The sequence below is a fragment of the Aplidium turbinatum genome, chromosome 10 (assembly GCF_918807975.1).
Source record: "Aplidium turbinatum chromosome 10, kaAplTurb1.1, whole genome shotgun sequence".
Lineage (NCBI taxonomy): Eukaryota > Metazoa > Chordata > Ascidiacea > Aplousobranchia > Polyclinidae > Aplidium > Aplidium turbinatum.
In genome coordinates, this window is record NC_137481.1 from 18,609,109 (window position 1) to 18,632,311 (window position 23,203).

Consider the following 23,203-nt stretch of genomic DNA (forward strand, 5'->3'; position numbering starts at 1 on the left):
CACTCTTTTGACGTTCTTTTTTAAAATTAACTACGCTAAAGTTTGAACAACGTGATGACTTGCAACATTTGAAAAAACGTTATTTTTTTGGTTGGAAGGTTTTGTGCGTGTGTACGTATTTTTTTCTTTTTACGCAGGCGGCGTTGATTGAAAACGCTACGTGTGCCAGCGTCACTATATAAATACAAACCTTCTCGCAGCCAACTCATTGCATGATATTTTGTTCTGGTGGTAACTTGTCTTGATTGACACTGAGCGTTGCGCAAAAAAAAAATGGTAACTTGTCTTGATTGACAGTATTGTACTAGATAGCCGCACTGAAAATAATTTAATGTCGTTGACTTGACAGTGTAAGAAGATTGTATTGATTATCATTAAATATATGAAATCTTTTTTATTTCTGCAGTGACTTTATTGTGATAAAGCTTTGGTAGAGAGTTTGCTTTGTTGATTTTATTGTAGTTTACAAGTGCGTTCTTTCGCATCTTTGGCTAACGGGAAAATAGTTTTGTCTGGCTATGACCCATATCTATCCTACAGAAACGTCAAATCTCGATAGAGAACAGTTAAAGTGGTCCAGTAAACCTTTAATGATGGTATGTTAAATAGATTCTTAATTTGTGTCAGTACAACTAGACTTTTTTAATCTGTACAGTTAAGAGCTTTCGCGATGGATTCTGGCACAGGTTCTGTCGCTGTAGTAGCGTTTTTTTGACCTTTTTTGCTATGTTTTGTATTTCTTTATAAGCTGAAACAATTGCAATTTGGCGTCATTTGTTCGATTGCTGCTCTTGTGAGAACAAGAATTTGAAAATTTGAGTTTGTGCTGCCAGTTCGTAGTGTCAAAGAAGCAAGTTATGATAAAATGTCAAAAGAAATAATAAAACAAAATTTTATTTCAACTAGAAATGCTACTTGATTAATTAAGGTAAGGATAGTATCAAAAACAAAGCCATTATATGACCAATCTAAGAATATCTTTGACTGGGTCATGCATTGAAAAGACTTTTGCACTATGGACTTTATTGCAGCCAAGCTTTTACGTTTCTTAGCTTTTACTCGAGGTGGAAGGAAAATAGATGTTAAGCATTTTTAGATATTTGTTTCACTGTTATTCAGCGGCAGGATAATATATAAATAGAAGCATGAAGTTTTTAAAAGAACTAATTAAATTAATTGTCACCTTATTTTGATCACAACTATTAGTGAAAATACTGGCTTAAAATCCTTCTGTTTACGCACGTGACTTTTCCGCTTTGTTTACGGCGTTAAATAGTTCAGGGCCAGCCATACATTTGCTCGAGAATAAAATACCGGTAAGAGTGAACTATTTGACTGTCCACTTGCTAACAAATTATCTTAGGTAGAAAAACCTAGAAATAACTATCCATAACATCCAAACTAAAATCTCTTTAAGTTAATTAAATCATTTAAATGTCGCATCAAATTGATCGGATACATTGAATTAAAGTAAAAAGATTGGTTTCAGTTTGATTGCCATTTACTTGCTAGTGACCGAATAAATTGCTGGGCTGATCACTTTTTGTCTCTCTGTTTTTCTAGTGATCGATTTAGAATTTGTTGTCATGAAGTACTTCATAACGCGAGTTAATGTTATTTAAACTTGCAAGAGAGCGTTTTTTCTTACTTTTACAGACAAAGTTTGTGGTTTTTCTCATCAGCAAAATTTTTATGCTAATCGATTGACTTTGGAGGTTGAATGAAAGGTGGCATTAGAATTTGAAAATCATATACAAACCTATGGTTTTCCGTTTGTTTATGTCTAATGCACTGTGAGTTTTGCTTTGTTATTTCGCCTGAAGATAGATTTTTGCTCAGGGTAATATTTATTGTTTTTGTTTATTTTAGAATCAGAACGAGACGCAAGATTGGAGTAGAGTTACGTTATCCTACTTCGAGGACTCCGTACAAGTTCCGTCATTAACTTTTCCTGTCGGAGCAGATAAAGACGCATTTTTGTCCTCAACTAATCTTGCTGGTGAATCTCATTTTGAAGATACCTCCAACGTTACGTTCTCCCATAATGCAACATTAAAAGACATTTTGGCAAACTCCACTAATTTTTTTATCACCTCATCTTCGGCATCGAATTTACCTATTCCTCCATCAATGCTGATAATATTGCTTTTCACCGTGCCGCTGATCTTTTTCCTTTGGATTTCTCTACGATCGTGGTGGAAAAACATGAATATTCGTTCTGCGAAAGATCCTTCCTCCGACATCTCGCATCTTCCACTTCCTCCAGGAGATTTTGGACTTCCCCTTATCGGAGAAACATTTTCCTGGTTGACTCAGGTTAGAATTTAAAATATCTTGCTTCAACTAGTAGCTCTAAACGAACTGTCATCAATTGAAACATTCACAGTACAGTAGGCTACTGTATATTGCTGTTACGGAATTTAAATCGTCCCAGAAGAAAAAGTCATTCAATTCAAAATCAAATTCGTTTACGAACTAAACTTTAACACGCGAAATGCTTTGACCATTGCACAAACACACTTTTGACATCACCTCAAAATTGTGACTTGATGCTTTTTAAACCCGCAACTTCAATTGTCAATACAATGAAGTTATGACATGTCGCATTGTCCGTATGTGACTTGCAATGTTATGGCTTACGGCTTTGATGATCTGGTTCAGTTAACCTACTTTACGAATTGACGCTTATTGATCAAAAATTGAGCGCAGCATTACACAAACATGCTTTCCATTTGGAAAAATGGCTAAAACAATACAGTTTTTAACTTCTAATGCTTGTAGCTTTTCATTTCTGGGTGGCGCTATTACCTCAGTAAACAGTTTAACTTTATATCTTTCAAAGTTATGTAATATACTTTCATAAACATTCCCCAGGCCTTATAAGGTTTTTTTGGTGGGCACGAAACCATTTCGAATGAGCCGAAACGCGCCTAAATTTTGTCAGCGTTTTGCTGAATCACTGTGAAAATAAATCATTTCTGTAACTATCATTACAACCTTTAACTGAACCCGCGGCAGTAAGTAAAGGTTCCGAAACTTGCCAGCTTCACACAGCACGTGTGGTTTTGTTTGCAATGCGGATATGTGATTTTTTGGTCTTAAAGTGAACCCTCTGTTTTTTCTGACGAGTTGCCTTTGGGATTTGAATGCTTTGTGCTTTTACTATTTCTTTTAAAACTTTTCGTATTTATTAACTTATTGAGCGAGTTGTAACAGTTAAGTTCGAAAAATGAAACTTAGTAGTTATGGTCAGCAGGCCAAGTTTTAATGTTTAGTTAGAAATTCCACGGTTTGCGATTAATTTTTTTTTGCTCTTTGATGCAAGCACCTGTACGATTTATGTTAAAGATGTTAACAATATCAAAAAAACACCTTGTTTTTGACGTACGAAGTCGTGCAATTACAGTTCAGAATCTAAGAAACCGAGCGAAACAAAAGTGCGTTTCAAATACCGATACAACTGCTAATTAAGAAGTAGTCGAAAGCTGACGTGAACTTTGCGTAGGTTGGCGGAATATTTGATTAGGTTTCCATGTTCGCTGAAGATCGAGTTCAAGCAGAGGACAACTTCTTGTAACTTCTATCATTTTAATCGCTTTAAATCACATTTAAAACTCGGCGAACGGAAAGTCTTGATTAATTTTGTGCAATTTTTTAAGGCTAGGTGACGAATCGATAATAACTATCTTTGAACTGTGATAAAGCCAGTCGATTTTGAAACTTTTGTGTTCGTGTTTCCTGTTTAGACAGCGGCAAAGTATTTTGGTCCAACTCCGCTCACAAATTTGTTAACTTTATTTTTACCAACCATGTTACCATCAGCCAGCACAACACAATCAAGTAGACTTCTCAATTAAAAATATTGAAAACGGAATGAGACTGCTTAATGCTTATCGTGCATTAAATTTAGAATCTTGAACTTTATGAGCTAAATTATCACAACGCATTAAAGTGACAGCATACTATACATTGTAATAACTGACTACAATTTGAACTGCAATATCATTTACAACATCTTGTGGTTAACTTAGCTAGTACAGTATACAATAAAAACAGAAGAGCCTATTTGTTTTAAATCAATGCTAAATAGTTGAAAAGTTGAGGATGGATTAAATCTGAACGGCCACTATAGATTCGTCTATTTCAAACTTTAGCAGTATTCCGTTTTCTTTTAAATGTTCTATCGGATCCCAGTGTTTATTTACATAGTTTAATCCTACGTGGCAAATAGCTGCATTTTTTAGTACGATGATTTATTTTCATTTGATTAATCTCTCTCGGACTTGGGTGATATAAAAACAACAATAAAAGCTGATCTGTTGCGAGTAAGTTGTTTAACGTTAATCGTATAAAATACTATAAATAATACATTAGAAGCTCAATAAGTAAGTTAGTTGTTAGCAAAAATCGAGTTTACTTCTTGTCCATTAGTCTTCTATGACATACAGCTCAATAGTTGTCATTGTAAAAGTAAATTTGGGATTACTAAGTCAGCGTTTCCGTTTTTTCGTCATCCAAATCCGCTTTTCCTTTTGATCATTTGATTGCTGGGATTGATCAGCTGCATTCCCGCGGAAGTTAAAAAACTCTTCGAGGTTCGGACAAACTCGTGACTCGCCATTTTTACAACCGATTTTACATAAAACTTGTTTGTTTTTCCAAAATGTTTTAAAATTTTGACCTTTAACCCTTAGGTTCTTTCGGCTTTTTTGTAAAGAACTACAGAAAGCAGGGCTTCTGAACTTCTCCTCTTTCAGTAGCAGGATAAAGAATTTTTATTAAGACCCGGATGTTTACGGAAACACAATGACTAACACACAGTCATCATATTGAAAAGTTTTATGTCAGAAGTTTCTATTTGCGGACAACTATTTTCAAATATTGTTGCTTGAGAACAGCTTTTAGGTTCGTTTCTATGCTTTGTAGTGCAGATTAGTCAGATATTTGAAGGAATTATGATGTCAGCAGATCACGTATCTCCTTCTCACGTTGTTATTGTTCATTTTCCCGAAATGCTTCACGGTTTTTGATTTATTCTATTATGGTTTTGTCCCCGTAGCGTAGTCGGACTTTATTTGAACGCAACCGGCTCTGTTGACTTCAATTAATGAGCATTAATGGCAGGTTAACAATTTATAACTTGATTTATTTATTTCCACTTTAAAATGCTGTCAACCACTTTTTACGCTCTTTTAACGTTCGTAGAGATTAAAACGATTGCAGAAATTACCTGGGTGTCTAAAATAAACAAAAACCAGCGACACCAAGTCTTCGTAACACTCTGACCCCATTTAAACTCTTAGTGACCTCCGTCGATGATAGGCGATCTTTTTGTAAAAACATTCACTCTTTTTTCAGTTGCAATGATTTGATAAGAGCTAATTGATTTTCTCCTATTTGTTCCCTTGAAAAAGCGTGTTGTTCTCCAGAAAGTGCTTTGTAATAGTCAGAGGAAAGATTCAAAACATGGCTATCACGGTTTGATTTTCAAAATTGATACAATTAGCCAATTTTTGTTTGGGTTCACTTCAAGGAAAAGCCTGTTACTACCCAGACAACTAATCTACCGTCTTTTTCATTGATTCAACGTCTGTAAAACGATGCTTCTTCAGACGTTGAATCAATGTAAAAAACGGTTGATTTATTGTCTGAGTGAATTGTCTCTGGTCGTACCTCTTTCTAAAGTTTTCAAATCATGCTTCCACATAAAAAAATGAATTTTTATTCTTAAACTTTTCGTAATGTGGTACGGAAAGCATGTCACACAGTTACCAAAATCACTACCTTTAACACTGACTCAACGTATGCAGACGTTAATTCAATGTAAAAAAAAACATGTTTTGCTGTACTGTAACATGGAGCATTGAATTTATCTGCCTCAATTCAAGAGCAGTGTGCAGTTTTTATCAAATGATGCTAACAACCTGAAATGCTTTTCATTCGTCACCTTTCCTGTTTGGGTGTGGTTGTCTTCGCTCTCTTGTTACGTCATAAGTAGTTGATTGACAATGAAATACGATGCGAGAATCCAAAAGTCATTCAAAGTTCATATCGGAGCAAGTTGGCAAAACCACTTTCTGTTGAGAATTTAGTTAAGACATAGGTAACAGTAGATGGAACGTGTAGCTTCTTTTGAGATGTAAAACTTTCAAATCCCCCATTTTGCGTTTATTTTGCTTCATATACGAATTATGTTAACGAGTTATGTTACGCCAACTGACAGTGACATTTAATGCTAAACATAGTTGAAAAAAAATCGTCCAATATTTTATATTCTAATCTGTGATTTATTATTTCAGGGAGCAAACTTTAACTCCAGCAGGCGAAAAAAATATGGCAACGTGTTCAAAACCAACACGATAGGATCCCCTATGGTCAGAGTTAGTGGCCATGAATTCGTGGGAGAGGTAATTCCTTGAACTACCTTTAAACATATTCATCATTATTTGATACAATTATTGCATTTTTTTAATGAGTATATTGGAATCGTTTTCCTGTTTTGATTTAACGTTGTTCTTCGTTCTCATTTGATGTATTTTCATTACTTTGTCACACTTTCCTTTTGGTGTGAAAGAAGCAACTTTTTCAGCAACTCTTGTCTCTTCGTTGCAATGTATCGTTCTCGTGATAAATTTTACTCTAATCAGCCACACCGTTTCTTTATGCCCATAAAGTGATCTGAAAACAATCTTAATTTCTTGTTTCAGATCGAGGAGATAGTTTAATTTTTATTTTGCTTGTAGGGTTGCTGGTAATATTGTAAAGTAAACGAAGTGTTACTGGGTATTCATCCAATCTAAACAATGTTGCCAAGCGCTAACAAAGTTTTTTGACGTAATTGCAGGTATTGAAGGGAGAGCATGACAAAGTGACGACGATCTGGCCCATAAATGTGCGGAAGATTTTGGGAGAAAACGTTTTGGTGAACTCCCTTGGTGCTGTCCACCGACTGAAGCGAAAAATCACCAGCAAGGCCTTCACGAGATCTGCACTTAATGGGTATATCCCCTCCTTGCATAGGAACGCAAAAAGAAATGTGAGCGATGTTTATTTTAAATATAACACGGTATCAAAATCTGTTTTAAATAAACTTCGATGCTTTTGAGACGATTTGACAGTGGACTCTTTTTGCGTTTGGAGATTAATTTTAATAAAAAAAAAGAATTATTTGATAGATTGTTACGAAAAAATATTTTTGAAGTTATAAAAATAGCTTTGTTTAAAAGAAGCCATCCATTGGTGTGTATGACAAACGCGAATTCGCGTTTGGCAAGTCGTTCAGAAAAAATAGCGTTTTTGCATTAATCTTTCTTTTTTTGTTGAGTGCGACCAAACTTAGAAACAACGTATATTTAGAATTTGGTTTTTAGGTTAATAATAATCTTTTTTCAATTTATAGATTTTAATGTCTAAAAGCGTAAAGTTATTAATTGTTTGCGTAACACCAAAGTTCACGCTTACTTTCTTGATAAACATGAGGATCGGATTTTAAGTTGTTCTTTAATGACTTCACCACGACTTTACCACAGAAATCTTTATCGCTGTCATCCAATATGAAACATATCCACAGCACACCGTTCAATAAACTCTTGGCAAATCCTTAATCTTGACATGGTGCATTTGTTTGGCATTTTCGAAACAGCAAAATCTTTTTGCAAGAGGTTACGTTTAATTCTGCTTTTATTCGTTGCTGAGTTTAAAACAGTTTCAACAGTCGACATGCATTCAACACGCAGTAGAGTAAACTTTGCGAAATCAATCTAATCTCTATATGCAAACCAGGACTCAGTGATCGATATATTTTAAGGTCATGTAAACAATAAGTTCAAAAAGATTGCTCAAATTGCAAAAAGTGTGATCTAATCCACCACGTGAGAGCAAACCATAAAAAGTATTTTTTTTTCTTTTGAAACATCTTGGAGAGAAATGCATTTTCGGTTGTTTTGTGCAGCAATACGAGGGACCACAAATAAAGCTTTTGTTTGTTTGTTTTGAGGAAACTAGTTTTGACCTGACATTATGCCATGTAATCAGCAGCACGATTTCTCTTTAATCAAATACTTGGCGGTTTGCAACGAACCCATGCGTATGAATACTTGCGGTGATTTTAAACCATCGAATTCAAGAACTTGAATAAGGCATTAATCATTTTTCTATTGAATTACATTTCCAGGAAGCTTATCTCAGACCATGGTCTGTGACCCATTTTTAACCTTTTCATTCTGAGATGTGTTTGTTGCCATGCGTGGCTGGTGCCTCACTTCCACGGTACCAACATTGGCCTGAGAGGCAAACAGACGATTCAATGACCACACAAACGCATCACTTTTCTCTTTTTTGGCGGCCCATAAGATATTTTTATGTTCCTTTGGGTACAAATTTACCTAAATTGTTACAAAAAAAGTAACTTCCGGATGCAATTATTTTATTAAGTTTAAATTTCTTTTGTTTTCGCGCAGATTCAAGAAATGGCTAAATGCGAACGCCCTCTGGTGTACAATAAAATGCTTCGCCTGACCTTTGATCTTGCCGCATCTACTCTCTTGGGACTCGATACGATGCAGGCTGGATGCAACACGATTGTGGACGCTTTTTATGATCTTGTCAGCAATATCTTCTGTATCCCGCTGAAGATACCTGGGCTGGGGTTTTGTAAGGTTGGTCATTTTTTGCTAAAAACGCCTCCTTTAAACGTTTCCGTTGAACTTCAGTTTAAAAATAAGGTAAAAAAAGCGGTAAATGCGATTTTTCTGAAACATAGCTCAAGTAACGCAGAGATCAAGGAAGAGTTAATCATGATGTCATTATGTAATCTTTTCTCTATAAATTCTATCAAGCTGTCGTTCCAGCACTAACCAGTGTAGACAGTTCACTGCCTTCGTATATACCGTAATACTCAATGTCATTGTGATTTTTTTCAGTTTTTGTTATTGTTTTACTTCTACACGCGAAGAATTGTGAAGCAAGGTTTAAAGAAAATACTTAAAAATGGCAGTCAAGTTTAATGCAAATACAAACACCCTTGACTGAAAAATAAATAATTTCTTGTCTAGTTTTCATGGACTTTCGCAACTAAATAATTTATATTTTTCAGGCAATGAATGCAAGAGAACAGCTACTAAATTTACTTCAAGATCACATTCGACATAAAAAAGCAGCCTTGATAAAAGAATTTGAAGACGACGCTGTATCAACGGATTCAGAAGAAAATGTTGCTTTTGATATTATCATACGAGAGTTGCTCTATGAAAAATTGAAGTGAGTTATATATGTCTTTGAAAAGTATTTTTTATGGCTTGTTAAATTTTATGCTGCATAAAAAACTAAATAGATAACTGGACAATATATTTAAGGATAAAAAGAATCCTAAAATTTTAATAAGGTAATGTAGAAACTATCAGACCGATGGAAAAAGTTAGCACACCGTAATGTTCGTTATTTGCAGTGAGATTTATATCCTTTACACAGGATTAACCTCCTTATATGAGAAATACACGTAAATTGGCAGTTATAAAAAAATTGAAACGATTAAAAAATAAACGACATGATTTCATTTCTACTTCCAGAAACAAAAAAGAAAATGGCGACAACACTCTCAACAACAACATCTCTCCGAAGGCCAATGAAGACGATGCTGAGCCCATCAGCGATTTTGCTCTGAAGGAAATGGCCATGGAGCTGATGTTTGCAGGTTATTTCACTTCTGGGAGCGCTCTCACATCCATGATTTTGGAGCTTGCAAGAAGTCCTCATGTCTTCAAAAAAGTTGAAGACGAACTTCTTCAGCATGGATTGTTAGCAGAGAACAATTCCTCCGACAAAAAGGAAGTTGACATGAATTTAAATTTAATCCATAATTTACCTTACCTGGAACAAGTTCTAAAGGAAACTCTTAGAATTCGACCGCCTGTCCTTGGGGGATACAGAAAAGCAAGGAGAACTTTTCAAATCGGGGTGAGTGTCCTTTTAAAATTGCAATAATATTTTGGTTTTCAAATTATACACTGGGAAGGGACGAATAACAATCTTCTGTGTTTACTGTAAACATCGCTTGAAAATTGAGGGAAAAGCGCGTGAGACTGCGCGAGATCGTACTGTATGTAAATGAGTCTAATCAATGAACTCGATTCGACCATTTGCAATCTGTTAATACTTAAACCACAGATCAGTTAAAGTATTTGTTTCAATGTGATCCAAGACACGATGTGGGAATTTTTCATCAGCTTGACGCCGCTGGCTTTTAATTCTTAATAATAACTACAGCACAATATGTGAGCAAACTCAAAGGTAATCTAACCTCAAACAGCTATTGTCTACTTTCAAGAAACATACGCACTGCTTCTGGCTCGTAGTCAAGCCGCAATTTTAGCAGAAAATATTACTAGGAAAAGAAAATTTAATTGTAGCCTTCCACACGCAGAGAATAAAATTAGTTTTTAGTTTTATGATTTTGCATTGTTTAAGCGTCGCCTGTGTTTTTAATCGAGAAACACATTCCTTTGTCATAAATAAAAACAGTAGCTTACAGTGCAGCTATAATAAAAGATATTATTAAAAATTAAGCTTGATTGCAAGTTTTCAGCTTTTGTTAATTTGCCTTAACATCAGCAAATACTGTAAGATGAAAAAAATTATGTCAAACGAAAAATAAATATTATTCATATAGACTGTTACAACTCTGATAAAAATTGAAATTAAAAAAATTCGAAAAAATCTAAAAAATTTACCAAATCTTATTTGCCCATTGCCATTTGTGGTAAAAAAAAAACGTTTCGCCCCATCTCTTTTTTTTTATAAAATAACATACAGACGATAATAAATAAAGGAGCGCAAAGCCTTGCTTATTCAGTCTAAAACGGAATACAAGTGTAGTTACTGAGAAGGTACCACACCTTGTAGTCTCCATCAAATAATGGTCTAGTTTTGGGCATAGGTTTTTTGAATATCTGTATTTGCGCAGGCGAGATCATTTCAATAAATCATGCTTTCGTTTCAGAATTATCGGGTCCCGAAAGGTTGGACTGTTATTTACAATATTCGAGACACGCATGAGTTTGAATTCGAAGACATGGACACATTTGATCCTGAAAGGTTTTCTCCAGAAAATGAAGATCTAAATAAGTTTAAGTAAGTAGGCCTACCAAAAAAATAACATCATTTATTTTTGTTAATCTTTGGAGTTTTGTTGCTTTGTTTTGTTTAAACAGAAAGCAAATGATTTCTCCACCTGATTGATTTTTGTACAGAAGAAACCACGCATATAGAACATGAAGATGTTTTGCTGGTTATTGTGCTAAAAGTGTTGCCATTTTGACTTGTATGCTACAATAAGTGTATGAATGTTTAACGTTGCTGTAACGTGGCTAACATTCTGTTTCTTTAGATTTGTTCCATTTGGTGGAGGCCCAAGAACTTGCGTCGGCCGAGAATTTGCGAGACTTATTATTAAACTTTCGATCATCGAGATGTTTCGGACCTTTCAAGGTTGGGAACTTGCAAACAAAAAACTTCCCAAAATGAAAGCCATTCCCACTTTGCACCCCGCCGACGGTCTACCATGCGTATTCCACCCCCGAGAAGCGTATGGTATTGTCTCCCGATGAACACATTTGACTTGTGTCTATTTTTGACGATCGAAAACAGACAGAACACGAAAAGAGTATGGCTTTCGGTGCTACTGAAATGTTACTGCTCTCTATCGCCTACTGACGATTATTTTAAACTGTGAATCTCACTTTCAACAACCTGGAATTTACCTTGAAACACAAGCACGTTTGTGAGAACGCAAAACGCCTATCTTGCCCCTTTTTCGGGTTCGAGTCGAAAGATGAGAAACGTTGCTCCAGGCGATCTCTACTACCGATCTAGGGGGTGTAATTCCCTGGTGATTGCAACCTACCGTTACTTCTAACATTTGCGATATTTCTTCACTATTTTATAAATTGTTGATTGACTCTTCTATGTCGCAGCATGTTTTACGACTAAGATGTTTTGTGGTTATAAGGTGCAGTATTATGCCATTTGCTTTATGTCGTTGTTCTCACTTTTAAGAGCGTTTCTTAGAACAAAATTTTTCACTATCATGCAGTTTATCAAAGACGTTTGAACCTGTTGCACTTCGATGGTTTAAAAACGCAAACCAGGCATGTTACCTTATCACAAATCTACACTCAACATAAATGACTTTGTCTTCATAGTTTAATGAAATCGACATTTTCCTGCTCAGTTTTCATCAGAGACACAAATGTTATTGTTGAAATAACGACGTGAAATTTTTTGACTTGCATTCTTGATGCTAATTCATCCACTTGTCTTGCCGCCACTTTTCCTATTGCTTCAATTTGCTCGTGAAGCAATTAAAGAGTAATTTATGAAGGCAGATATTTATTGATCAGTTTACGTGTGTGCACATTAACAAACAAGCTTTTTATTTTGTCGCTTTCTTGTGGATGAGCTTAAAAAGCGGAACAAAACATTAAAATTTTTTCTTTAATTTTTCCGAGATTTGCGGGCATGACTAATCAGCTCACAAAACAAGTTAAAAGAAATATCTCGTTTCATCGCAGTAAAAAATGCACAAAACGGTTGATTGGAGCCGATACTTTTAACGCACAGTGATACAAATAGTTTGTTTGCATGAGTAGCCATTTTGATTTTGCAATTCTTTCAAATTTCCCACCCGAAGTGAGCAAGGTTGTATCTTTCAACTAGGCTACATCACATTAGCCTGCTTCTCTGCCAACAAACCAGGCGTCTGCTGATGTTGAATTAACGTAAAAAGACCTAATTTGGTGGCTGGGTAAGCAAAGCTGCTGACGCGTAACTCTTGACATATCTTGCAAATCCATTGCGATACCTGCTCATCAACTTCGTATTTTTTATCATAAACTTGTTTAAATGTGGGACATAGGCCTATTCGTGCATGGAAACTTAAACAAGTTTAAATCAATGTAAAAAAACCGTTTTTGAAAAGAATTTCTCGCAAATTTATGCTCGTTACTTTGTATTGCATTTAAAACTAATAAATTTTTTATTATTTAAACTTTTTAACTGTGGTAGCACATTGTAATGATTGAGATTTATGTCGACATAAGCCTACTGTAAATGAGCGTAGGGTAGGCTAACCTAGCACAAATCGCTGAATGTCGAAGCATAAGGACCGAAAGTTAATTTTGATTAAAAAGTTGTTGCACAGTTGAAAACAAGCATTATTCAGGCCATTTCAGAATGGCTTCATAAAAATGTCAATCTAAACACGGTTGCGTTTATCAAACTCATACAGAAAAATGACCTTTATTACTAAATAGCATGATTACTCGATGGAGCCAGAGCCGAAGGACGAGTGGCATGCCGCTACAGAGCAGCGTGCGGCGACCTCTGTCAGAAGGGAAAACCGTTTACTACTGGCATCTCTTAGATTATTCTTTCCATCTATTGGAACCTAAATTCCCAAACAAGTGTGTGTTAAATTTATTTCGCAGTTCCATCATCTTCCAATGGAATATTGCATAAGGACGTCCACGCACAACGAAACCGATACCATTGATTGGACATACAATACCCAATTAGTATCCACACTCAAAAGGTCATGAAAAGTGAAGTCTCATTTTATATGGATCACGTGACCCGACAATTCATCGAAACGACAGTTCAAATGACATTCTGCTGAGAGATAAACACGTTTTAGTTCGCCTATTGTGAAAATAGAGAAAAAATTCATCGACTTAGCCTATGTATTGCAGTTACAGTTTATCGCAACTGAAATATTCTTTGAGTAAACCCCCCCCCCCCAAGGTAGTTTTACTAACCCAATCCCGAGAGAAAGTCACAAAACGATTTCTGTAAATGTAAATTATTGTGGAAGGAAAGAGGTGCAGGGGAAGAAGAACTTGGGGAGATAATGTGAAACAGTGAGCTGCTGACTTGTCAAGCGTCAGAGATGTAAAATGAGTAGCAAAAGAACGTGACGTGTGAAAGAAATTGACAGCAAACCTTCTGCTCGGAGACGGCACACAATGATAATAATAAATCCCGGGGGATTTGCACTGGAGACATATTTACCGGGGATATAGATCTAGCTTCAAAAATTCGATGAACTGTCATTGCGATAAATTGTCTTGATAAACCGTTGCTCAATGCACTGCTGTAGAAGTAAAACTTATTTTACATGAAAGCCGGACTAATGCAATTTACAGTAGACTACATTTTATATAGCAATATTGTTAACACAAAACTAACGTTACTGAACGGTATCAAATATGAAGAACAATGAAGCTGGTGTAGAAAGCATAAAGCGGCAAAACGTTTAATTACAAAATTACATAAAAAAACGCGCGATTAATGTTTTGGTGTTTGATGTCAGTGAAGCAGCCGCAAGTTAACAAAATTTTAACATTGCAAAAGTATCTTCAGGCTTTGAAATATTGTAAGAAATAAACTTTTACAGCATTCTTGCCAAAGTTGAAACCATAAACCTTACCCAACAACAAGTCAATCCTTTTTTACATTGATTCAACGTCTGCAGACATTGAATCAATGTAAAAAAGGATTGACTTGTTGACTGGGATATACACTAGGGTGGCTCGTTTTTGAACTTTTTTTTAAAATTCTCTCGGGGTAGTGGGGGAATGGTGCCAATGAGTGAGAAAACGCTCATGACAAAATTTGAGATTCGTAACAAATTGTCTTCAGCCTCCTCATGGGGCCCAAATATCGAAAATTGGGGTCAAAAACGCATTTTTTTTCAATAATATTTTTAGTTTGGGTAGATACAATATTGTTTAGATATAGGCTATCTAATTAGCCTAAGAAAAAAAATTGGAGTCATTTGAACTATTTATTTAGCTTCCTCACAGCTTCTGCAAATTTCCATTTTGCTGAAAATTTCGCATTTTTGTGGGTGGTTTCATGATACATAATTGCGTTAGACATTTTGCCAGCTATAAAACGTCATTGTATTTCTCTTTATAGACCTGCCCTGAGCTGTTGCGTCATTTTTTAATGAAATTGGGTTAATTTGGTAGGAAAAAGTGACGTCTTTTATTTGAATTTACGTCACTGACGAAGTTTGTAGTTATGTAACCACAAACAAAAATGCAAAATTTTCAGCAAAATGAAAATTTGCCGAAGCTGTGAGGAATCTGAAGGAATAGTTTAAATGACTTCAAATTTTTTTTTAGGTTATTTAGATATATCTAAACAGTATTGTATCTACCCAAACTAAAAATACTTTTGAAAAAAATTTCGTTTTTGACCCCATTTTTCGATTTTTGGGCCCCATGAGGAGGCTGAAGACAATTTGTTACGAATCTCAGATTTTGTCATGATTGTTTTCTCACTCATTGGCACCATTTCCCCACTACCCCGAGAGAATTAAAAAAAAAAGGTTCTAAAACGAGCCACCCTAATATACACTGGTCTAATCACTCGCAACTCTGCAATATTCAAACATAAATGTTCCAAGTTTACAAGCAAACTGTGTAATTATTGCATTCACGTGTACAGTTTAAAGTATTCTAATAGTAATTCACATGCGTAGGTGTAAGATATATAGTTCAGGCAAAGCAACGAAACACTATGTAATATGTATATTGTATAGCATGGTTTTATCAACGTAATGAAACTCAAAAACTGCACATACGTAACTATAGACAGACATATTATGTAGCCTCAGGTTCATACTTTTTGGTAGCGGAAAAGTTAATACTTTCCTTCAACAAACAGTTAAGTGTTTGGAAGAGTAGCCGGCGCCGGCTGGAATTTCATGCGGATTTGGAACCTCACTTCACAAATTTAATAAATATTTAGCCTATATTGAAAAACTAGCTTTGAGTTATTTAGATTTAACTTTGTTGCAAGAATAATGTTTCCATTTTAGAGCACGTTTGGGCTCATAATCTTGGGTTTGAGGGTACAAGATAGCGGCCACACATTACACAACAAATAAAAGTGCTATTTTCCCACATAGCGCATCGATAACACTCGGTAACATTTAAAAACTAAGGCAAGTACACTGAAGATCAAGCACTCTGTCAAATTTCACACTTCAAAAGAAAATCGATTCAAAAGATTTAGACTTTAGATAATCACGCAATGACTACACATTCCTCGAGAATAGGTTGTTTTTTCTGATCATGCACAAAGAAAAAAATTTCAAGATAACAAACACAATTGCAAGAATCTACGCGAGCAAATATATTTTTACTAATTCATACAGTATCTGTTTCGATGGACGGCTGGAGTAACAAAATTCTATAAAATCAAAACTGAATACGTCAGCACCCCTTCCAGTAAAAGGACTGAATGAAAGTATTTCCCAGAGCTGGTGACAGTGGTCTGGGTATGTTTTGAAAAATGAGAAAGATAATAAAACTGATATCTGGAAGTGTTCAGGTGCAGGCGGCATGGTCGGCTAACAAAAAGAAGGCAAAACTATGTCGACACTCGACATGGCGATTGGTATGACCATTGACCAACCAACCAGCCAAAGACCGAAAGGGATAGTCGAAAGTATGGTCGAAAGTTGTCACAGCCAGGGCTATGGAGTCTGGCAAAAATTAGACGACTCCGACTCCCCGGTTTATAACGGTAAACATGATCATAGAATTGACAAAGAAGAATAAGCATGAGCTGTATGAAACACAAGTGTAGGTTTCCAAAAAAGGAAATTAAAATTTATTTTACGTATTATAATTTTATGATCATGCTCTAGAATGTAGAGCTTACTGTTTAACTGGCCAACTCCGGCTTTAGTGTTGCCAGATTATTTGATCCTTTTTTATTAAAAAAAAATTAATTTCACAGAAGTTGTGATCGAAATTGAAGCAAAGACTTTCACAAAAACTGACAAAAACAAACAGTTCTATTTTCGGGTAAAGTTTTAGAGCGTAATACGGAGAACAAAAGTGCAATATTTTGAAAAAAGATTGTAAACTGAAATTTTAGTGTTTATCGTTTCGTACCAAGCTGGAATCGGCTTTTTTAGCGATTCCAGACACGCCAAAATTCATCCGACTCCACAGCCCTGGCCACAGCGATCCTGAGAGGGTTAAGCTGGTACGGTAAAAAAAATCGGTATCAATTTGGGTTGCTAACGGTTATTTTAAAGGAAGAGCTAGTAAAGTGATTGCTACCACGCACCAACGCATTGTGAATATCTCTTAAGAGTTTTAAAATCCAAGGTTTCTGAGCAAGAAGTAACGGTCTAACAATGCACAATCAAAATTTGTCTTTAAGGAGTAGGATAGGTTACGTTGTTCTAAGATTTGTCAGCAGTTTTTTTGGGAAATAATTTGCCGCAACAAAAACTGTTAACTTTTATGGGTCAATTGATAAATTTGCTCAACCAAAAGCTGGATGCAGTACTAAAGAGTGGTGACATCAATGAATAGGTTACAGTAGATATAACTTTACAAAGCTGTTGGATGATTTAAAAGCAAATGGTTGGATCGCTTCGTCTATTTAAATTGAACAAAGCCCAAACGAAGAAATTAAACTCATACACAGCTGACTGGCAACACTTTGCTTTTCGAAGCGCTTTGAATTATAAGCTTAAGTTCGCATTTTGGGACAATATTTTGAAACAAGCAACTATGCATAAAAAGAAGACAGTGAAGGTGATCCAAAAAGCAATTTACAGAATTTCAAATAAATATGAAACCACGTTTTACTGCACCATTAAAAGTTACAAAAAAATCATAAGAAATCTGTTTGAAACTGTTATTATCTATTGAAGGCGCGTTTGGAAAGAGGGTTGTCAGAATCGCCATATTGCACAAGGTGAGGAAAAACGCCATTCGGGGATTTTTGTCGTATTCAGGCTTACGTCTGGTGGTTGAAGATTTAGATTGAGTGGACAAAAAGGAAGCCAATCTTCATGTCCAACTTCAGGCATGCCTTTAAGTGTCCTGCCAAAGACGCAGCGCATGCTCCTGAGCGGTGTTGATCCGACGCTCTTTCGAATGTCAAACCAGGGCTCTCACCACTCGGCTGTGTAGCCGGCTAAGACAAGCAACATGGGCATGGAGTCGAAGGATATTTGACTAACCTCTGATATATTTTAAAAACTTTTACAAGGTTGGAAATGTAACACAGGCATGATAAATTTCACGAAGATTTGAAAAAACTGTAGTTCTATAGGTCAAATGATAGGTTAAAACGGACATCTTTAATCGTTACTCTTTCTCTGAAATAGGAAAGCTACTGTGTTGGTGTACGCTATTAGCGTTGACTGAATCAGTAAAGCATCTTTTCATGCAGTCCAGAGTGGACAAAACAAAAATGGCGATGGTTTGCACGAGTTTTTGGTCCAATTGCGTGGTCACCAATCCGTAGTTAGGATCCGGTTCAAACAGGAAATGACGATGTCGTAAAGCAGCAGGGACGAAATGTTCATCCGCAAGCTTCATCGTCCGTACATCTTTAGCTTACTCAGTTTGTTCTCGGACAGCTTGTGGTGAGGAACGCACATGATTGCCCAGTCTGTGCAACATCGATACAGTTGTTTAAGGTAAAAAAGTGACATTGTTTATACATATCACAATGTAGAATAAGCTATCTTGAATTTTTTTTCCGAGGCTATGCAATAGTGAAGCTGGATGCATGTGGCTATCTTTAAGCCATTAAGGAAAATGTAATTCGAAATTCAATTCAATTTATTTTATTTTTCTTTGTCGGAAAACAACAGCAATGATAAAGTTACAAATAATGAACGGGAACAAAACCAACAAAAGGAAAAGGTGGCAAAACCACAAAGTTTAAAACGTGCATGCGATGCAAATTTAAAGGTTACGTACACGAACTTCACTTCCAAACCAAATCGTCAGTGAAACGACAAGAGTTAGATACGACAGCTAATCAGCCGTTTTTTGCATTGATTCAACGTCTGCAGACGTCTTGAATCAAAGCAAAAAACGGCTGATTTGCTGTCTGGGAAAGTACTTAAACTTTTTTTCACCACCAGAAGGTCGTTTTCTAAAATGTAAAACTACTACAGACCGTCTGTAGCTAATCCGGCTGAAAAAGTCTTATGAATTTAAGTCCTTGACGTCAATACAAACAATTGCTATCTCATTTTACTTTCGATTCAATATCAACTAGAAACAAATTTTATCACTTAGCACGAATTGATTGGGTAGGCTTAATAAAGATGTCTTTTAGAGTTGAAAATTCTAACTGTAGAATATCAAATGCACTATCCCGGTTAAAAAACATTCATTTTAACACAGACTTGACTAAAAATATGAAACGCAGGTACTTCACAGTTACTTGCTTTCCGTTTAATGAACCACTTAACAATAGTGGTATAGGCTGCTTCAAAAACCATGCTGGCACATAGCAATGCTGAAAAATTTAACTGTGTTGTCAAAGCAAAAAGTTATCACTCGTTATATAGCCGTGGTGACGTAAAATGCGTCAAATAGTTTTCAAAGTAGAAAAAAAAGAAAAAAGAAGTGAAACTCTAGTTTGTTACGTCATCAACAAGAACTGGGAGATTTATTCAGTGCCAAAGGCAATTGATTTTTCACACTTTGAAATAAAAGATAAAAATTTGTGTTGAATGTTGCACGACCGTTCACAAGCTTGTGCGTTCCTGCTGGCAACCGTAATTTATACCTCATCTGACGAGCGCAGACCCAAACAGCCACCACTGAGTGTATATAATATGTTTCCACATTTATTCATGTTAGGAACGCATTAATAAAACAATGAATAAATGATATATTTCTAACGGCAGACGACTTGGCCTAATAAAAACGCAACACTTTTATGTGGGTTAGTCGTTACTGAACGTAATATGAACACAAATAAACCTCAGGGTACTAAAAACGCAAGATTAGTGAAGTTATAAGATTACTTTGCAGGAACAAGGCTTTGGATGCGTATCCATATTTTCTTTTAAATTCAAACGCTGTGGTTTAATTAACCCATATAACCATTTTTGTACGAGCACTGTGTTTTCCCTCTGTAGACTTGGAGGATTTATAAAATTAGCAACGGAATCACTGAAAGAGTGTGTTTATTGTCGAGATATGGTTGTAGTCGAGACTGTAGAATATGGTTTGACCGTTTGATACACATGCATTGGTGAATTCTACAGTACAGAAAGCGTGAAAAAACAATGCAGAAAACAATAATTAATCAAGAAAAGTAGGCTAAATTAGCAAATATCCGACTGTACATTGTAGGATAGGCAATAAGCGTATGTTTGCAATCTAGGTCTAACACTAGGCCACAAAGCTAACCCAGAGTTCAAGGTGAGAAATGAAAAAAACAAGGTCGACATCAGACATCACGGAATTTTATTTGCTGGATCTGATTAAAACTTAAAATGAAACTTTGTCGCTCCGTTCCATCTGACATATGTCAATTTACAAGATCGATGCAAAAAAATATTTTTCGATACAAGACGTTATATTTTGGATGCAGAGATTATCAAATTTGTAAACAGGAAAGCACCAACTAGATATAATCACCAGTTAGCAAAATAAACTACTTTCAAATGAACACTTCGTGACATTAATTCGAAAACAAAGTCATGTTTCAATGGAAGAAGTACGTTATTTTCAATTGTGATAGCTGGCTTAAACAAAGTTCTAACCAAGGCCCAGTGATCGGAATCCCAGAAAAGCTGAGTCACAACATCTGGGAATACCAGCGGCAGCAATCTTATTCTTTTCATGATTTTTAGCCAGATATAAAGTTTAAATAGATTGAGTTTCGCTTTTAGCAGCATGATCGTTGCTTACTTCACAAATGTAGATGCAAATGACCCGTTTTAGCCTGATGCTGCGAGTTCGTTGTGGTAGTAGCGGTTTGCAAACCGTTGAATTGATAAGATCAAGATCATTTCAAAGCAGAATGAAAGAAGTTAGTTTTCAACTGCAGTTGATATTTGTACTAAGTGGATGGTTGATATCGCTTTTCAATTTAACAACATTGAATTAACGCAGAATACGCTGTGTGCGCATAAAAAAGTTAATGCTCCTTGCAGAAAAACTGCTTCAAACATAAAAACTTTTACCCTCAATTGATTGTTGAGTGAAGCGATAAATACTGTTTCCCACAAATATTATAGCTTTGCATATTCGGTGGACCAGTCGGCAAAACATAAAAATTCAGACAAAAAAAAAACACAAAGTGGCATCACTGCACCTCATTTACAGCCCAGCTAGCAAAAGCTGTCCTTTTTACATTGATTCAGCGTCTGAAGACATTGAATTAATGTTAAAAAAACAGCTTTTGCAAGCCGGACGTTTATAATGTGATGCGACTACATCAGGTTTCTTCAAAAATCAAATGACGCAAGAACAACAGAAGCGATGATGAAGAAGCTTCGAGAAAAGCTTCGGTCATTTCTTCTTGAAGCTTTTCAGCCGTGGGCGTTTGCGTCGGACGCGAACTTCTCCATCTGGTGAGATATCAAACAAACAAGGTTTTAAAAATGCATTTTTACATCACTCAGATAAAATACAATGTTGTTTTGATGCAAAATTTGTTATAAGGGTTTCAAAATTGTGATGTGTAATATGTATGAATGTTAAAAAAGAAAAACAGTACACAGTGTCATTTAAATGAATCGAGGTGTGAAAGCTAAAAGTAACGAGTATCGAAGATTTTTAATAACATTTTTAAAACTACAAAAATGCAATCTATTGAAGCAGGTGAAAATAATTCTTTGAAACATTTAAATCGATGAAAACAAACTCTGCGAAGAGCCAATAGAAAGTCTGTGAGTGTTGATGGAAACCCCATAAATTATCTTTGAAAAGCTAAAAATGTATGTATGTGCAGAGATGATTTTAAATCAACGGTTCTGCTACTGATTCAAAGATTACTATATTCAATTTCTACTACTTATACCACGCAAAGTAAAACAAAATGTAAGTGGCGATGAATAAACATAAAAAAGCTTTAAATAAAACTGATTTCAATGCGTTAAGTAAATCGTCATGAACAGAAAATTTCGGCATCAGCAAAAACCAAATGTGCAAGGTGCATTGCTTTAAAATGGAAACAAAACTCCGGTTCAAGCTTTATAAGATTCATGTTACAGTATTAAAAATATGATAAAAACAAATATAATGAAAATTTAAATAAAGAAAAATTAACGAAAAATCAAACCGTACTTTGGAGCCAGGCAGCCAACGGTCGAGGCATCAAGCAGCTGCATAAGATGTAGGAGCTCAGGTTAGTTGGTAAATCAACGTGAATAGACCAATCACAGGGACATGTTAATGTTCGAACAAGCTCTGCACTTGCGCACATTATGCTCGATGGCTGCATTCACACTTTGGTGTTGCTGAATCATGTTTTAGAAATGCTGAGTCAACCCGGACAGCAGATGGAACATTCTCGAAGCAAGAAACCCAATTTTAAAGGTTTTCGTTGAGAAACTCACATCTTTGTATGATTTGCAGAAAAACAAAGCATTTGCAAATGAAAATATGAGAAAAAACGCTTGCTTTGCGTGTTAATTGCGTCATATTTCAGACAACTGTTCTTGGAACTGAAGCAACGCAATGAGCACAGCAAACGATCGGGCAACATTTAACACAAAACTTTCGCTAGCTACAGAAGCGACGTATGATGATAACTAATATGATGGCTGTTTAATAAAGAAGCTTTAGGCTATTTTCCATAACACTAATTGTAATCACGGTTAATGTTATGCGGTAGTTTGTTAGTTTAAAAATGGAATGCTCGATTAAAATGGAAAATTTCTTGGCGGTCATGTAGAAAAGTCAAATGTAGTACGCACGTGGCGGCTACCATGCTAACATGTTGCTACGATCAATGAACACCGGTTCGATTTCACGTATGGAGAGCATGTAGCATTTTCCACTTTCTCATTTATATAAGGTAAGCAATAAGATAGACGCTTATAAAACCGATGTCCGATGGGTTCAAACGACAAGATTTTGATTGATTTCGAACTTGCGCTTTGACAAATCAAGAACCTAACTTTGCTGGTTAAATCTAAAGTCCAATGATTTCATTACGGCCTTAAAAAGCACTTACCCAGATAGCAAAATCCATCTTTTTTACATTGATTCAACGTCTGCAGACGTAAAAATGGCGGATTTTGCTGTCTGGGTGCATGCTGAAGAAAATCTAAGGGCACCGCTTTCCGCTGAAATTAAACCACCAGCACGATGGTAATCGTCATGCACACGTAGACTTGCATGACGTCATATGAAATGAC

At 35.7% G+C, this 23,203-nt stretch overlaps 2 protein-coding genes across 3 annotated transcripts in view; one reads left to right on the top strand and one right to left on the bottom strand.

Annotated features, from left to right (window-relative positions):
- The first annotated feature begins 546 nt into the window (after positions 1-546).
- LOC145778380 (cytochrome P450 26C1-like) lies at positions 547-13,036 on the top strand. The gene is made up of 9 exons (XM_082589856.1): positions 547-596; positions 1,870-2,316; positions 6,300-6,407; positions 6,845-7,036; positions 8,460-8,657; positions 9,095-9,258; positions 9,567-9,954; positions 10,997-11,127; positions 11,384-13,036. Exons 1-9 carry the CDS (start codon positions 591-593, stop codon positions 11,601-11,603), a joined length of 1,854 nt encoding a protein of 617 aa, XP_082445982.1. The 5' UTR covers positions 547-590; the 3' UTR covers positions 11,604-13,036.
- A 5,094-nt stretch (positions 13,037-18,130) lies between these two features.
- Positions 18,131-23,203, bottom strand: part of LOC145777947 (exocyst complex component 6B-like) — a 33,075-nt gene continuing 28,002 nt past the window's right edge. For both annotated transcript variants that reach the window (XM_082589311.1, XM_082589312.1), the window contains one exon: positions 18,131-18,480. In XM_082589311.1, the coding sequence (XP_082445437.1) occupies positions 18,404-18,480 (77 nt within the window). In that variant the 3' untranslated portion in view covers positions 18,131-18,403. The remainder of the gene's footprint in view (positions 18,481-23,203) is intronic.

Coding starts and splice junctions, on each gene's coding strand:
- LOC145778380 (XM_082589856.1), top strand. Junction 2,317..6,299: donor CATTTTCCTGGTTGACTCAG/GTTAGAATTTAA, acceptor TTATTATTTCAG/GGAGCAAACTTTAACTCCAG. Junction 6,408..6,844: donor GCCATGAATTCGTGGGAGAG/GTAATTCCTTGA, acceptor ACGTAATTGCAG/GTATTGAAGGGAGAGCATGA.